Genomic DNA, 2,667 nt, shown 5'->3' with positions numbered 1-2,667 from the left:
AGCAAAAAATTGCCCAAAATACCCAATGTATCAAATGTGATACAAAAAATATATCATAAACAAAATGATATGGCAAAATATTTGTTGGGGATTTTGTTAAAATGTTTAATAAACATCTCAGTTCCAAAAAATTAGAATTTTCTGACTATTTTTTGATGGGTCAGGCTTTACAGGGATAAACATATTTTGCAAAGATATAGGCAAGCAAAACCTTCAGTTGATTAACCCTCGTCTTCCTTGTATCTCTAGCGGTAACACCCTTGAGAGAGTTTCTAACCCTATTTTGGCTATATCAACACAGCTCTGTAGCTATCTGCGACATATATATGAAAAGAAAAAATGTTCCTGCTCCTGGTGTTGGTAGCTTGGCACGCTACATGAAGGAGAGGAGCGCTGTTTCACCTCCTCCCGACTGGAGCTCTTCTTACTTCGGACCCCAGGGGTAGACTACCCTGGGACCTTGATCACTGCCAGGGGATTATTCTGCCCCTACGTTGGCAGGATCTTTGTCCGAGTCAGCCGACCCAGTGCTGGTTTCCTGAAGATCCCTCTGAATCTCAGTCAGTGAGCGTTGTGGCTCCTCAGCTGCGGCGCACTGGCTCCAATGGAACCAGGTGTCTCCCTTGCCTCTCAGGCGCACGGCGTGGGTTGTTCTCTCGTTTACCTGGAATGGCCCAGTCCACCTTGGCTCCGACCACTTTCTTTTGATGACTCTCAGCAGTACCCACTCTGCCTCTGGGGGGGTGGTACTTTTGTTCTCTTCTCTCTGATCCTCCACCTGCTTAGAGAATAAAGACACTAGACCTTGCAGTTCGTGAAAATAGGCTTTGTATGTTAGTTGCTGGTCAGTGTTTTCAACCAGAGGCAGCTTAGAATGAGGGCCGGGGAAGGCCCTACCGGTCTGCAGCTCGTGTGGGGTGAACCCCGTAGCGTGATTTACTGAGCACCTGACTGACATTAAGGCTAGGGGTAGGGCATCTACCCAATTCATTTTGGTCTGTGCACAGATTTTGGCCAATTTGCCCTTCACTGTCTGGTTCATTCTTTCCACTTTGCCTTGAGACTGAGGGTGGTACACAGTTCCGAATGCGTGTTTCAACCCTAGCATTGCTTCCACCTGCTGTAAGTCTCGGTTTTTGAAATGGGTCCCATTGTCTGATCTAATTTTTTCAGGGAACCCGTGTCTGGGTATGTACTGGTTTACCAAGAACTTTACTACTGATATACCATCCTCCTTTTTTGTAGGCCATGCCTCCGGCCAGCCCGTGTACGCATCTACACACATCAGTATGTATCTGTACCCTTTGACCGAATCTATCATATCCGTATAGTCTATGATGATTTCCTTACCTGGTTTGGTTTCTAAGGGATACTTTCCTGGCTCTGGTCTGACGGTGGGTCGGGGATTAAACTTAGTACACTGCGGACATGTTTTAGTCAAATGTTGGGCCATATCTCTGAGATACGGGTGCCACCAGTGTTCGAGGTTTCGTAGTATTTGTGCTACCCCCACATGTCCTACCCCGTGTGCTTCTTCTATCGCAGTCTGTCTCAGTCCGGGGGGCAGGATGGGTCTACCATCGGGCCCCCTCCATAGTCCGTCAGTCTCGGTGGCCCCCCTAGCTTTCCACATGGTTTTTTCTTGTGGGGATGCTTTCACCTGCATGTCTACCAATCTTTCTGTGTTAACCCTGACCTGAGTTTCAGTCTCCGCATTTACCAGGGTCATGTTGTTTTGGTATCCTGCAGCTTGTTTTGCCGCTTGATCGGCTGCTTGATTTCCCTGGCCTACTTTGCTATTTCCTGTGTCATGTCCTTTGCATTTGATTACTGCCACTTTTTCTGGGAGTAGCAGTGCTTCTGCCAGTTCTTTCATCTCTGTTTCATGTTTGATGGGTTTGTTCCCTGCTGTGAGGAATCCTGCTCTCAACCACTGGCCTAGCTCTACGTGTACTGCTCCTACCGCGTATGCCGAGTCGGAGTAGATATTGACTGCCTGTCCTTTCCCTAACCTTAGTGCCTCTATTACTGCTATCACTTCTGCTCGCTGGGCTGACTGTGGTCCCACCAACCTCTCAGCTTTCTGTGTTACCCACACCCCCTGCTTTTCTTCCACTACTGCATAGGCCGCCCTGAGACCGTCTGTCTCGTGTCTGAAGCAACAGCCGTCTGTGTACAGCTCTCTGGCTCCTACTAATGGTGTAGCCTGTAAGTCCATTCTGACCTTTTCTTCTTTTATCACCCTTTCTGCACATGTGTGCGGCTCACCTGGTCCTATCTGGTCTGCCATGTTGATGCCTTCGTGTGTGAATGAAATGTTAGGTGCTTCCAAAATTTTGCTCAGCCGCTGTTGTCTTAGGGTAGTGAGTGTGAAGGTTTCTGAGTTTACATATGCCACTACACTATGTGTGGTTAGTACATGAAGTTGGTGTCCCATGACAATGTGTGCTGTTTTTTGAATGAGCTTTGCGATACCCGCGGCATGTTGGGTGCATTGTGGGTGTCGTTTTTCCATGATGTCTAGCCTGACACTTATGTACATTAAGACTACTCTGTCACCCCCTTTTCTCTGGATAGAATGCCATTGACGCATGATTCTGTTCCAGAGACATCAAGATGAAATGGTAACTGGTAGTCAGGGGTGGCTAGTTCTGATGCTGTAGCCAG

The 2,667-nt window shown here is 47.8% G+C and overlaps 1 protein-coding gene across 1 annotated transcript; it reads right to left on the bottom strand.

Annotated features, from left to right (window-relative positions):
- Positions 1-2,667, bottom strand: LOC120573671 (protein NYNRIN). The gene has a single exon (XM_039823565.1). It carries the CDS (start codon positions 2,591-2,593, stop codon positions 479-481), a length of 2,115 nt encoding a protein of 704 aa, XP_039679499.1. The 5' UTR covers positions 2,594-2,667; the 3' UTR covers positions 1-478.

Source organism: Perca fluviatilis, chromosome 14 (genome assembly GCF_010015445.1).
Source record: "Perca fluviatilis chromosome 14, GENO_Pfluv_1.0, whole genome shotgun sequence".
Taxonomy (NCBI): Eukaryota; Metazoa; Chordata; class Actinopteri; order Perciformes; family Percidae; genus Perca; species Perca fluviatilis.
Note: the sequence above shows the minus strand (reverse complement) of the source record. Positions and strands in the feature narration are given on the sequence as shown.

Excerpts from the sequence above, each read along its gene's own strand:
- LOC120573671 (XM_039823565.1), bottom strand. The coding sequence starts at position 2,593 with ATGCGTCAATGGCATTCTATCCAGAGAAAAGGGGGTGACAGAGTAGTC.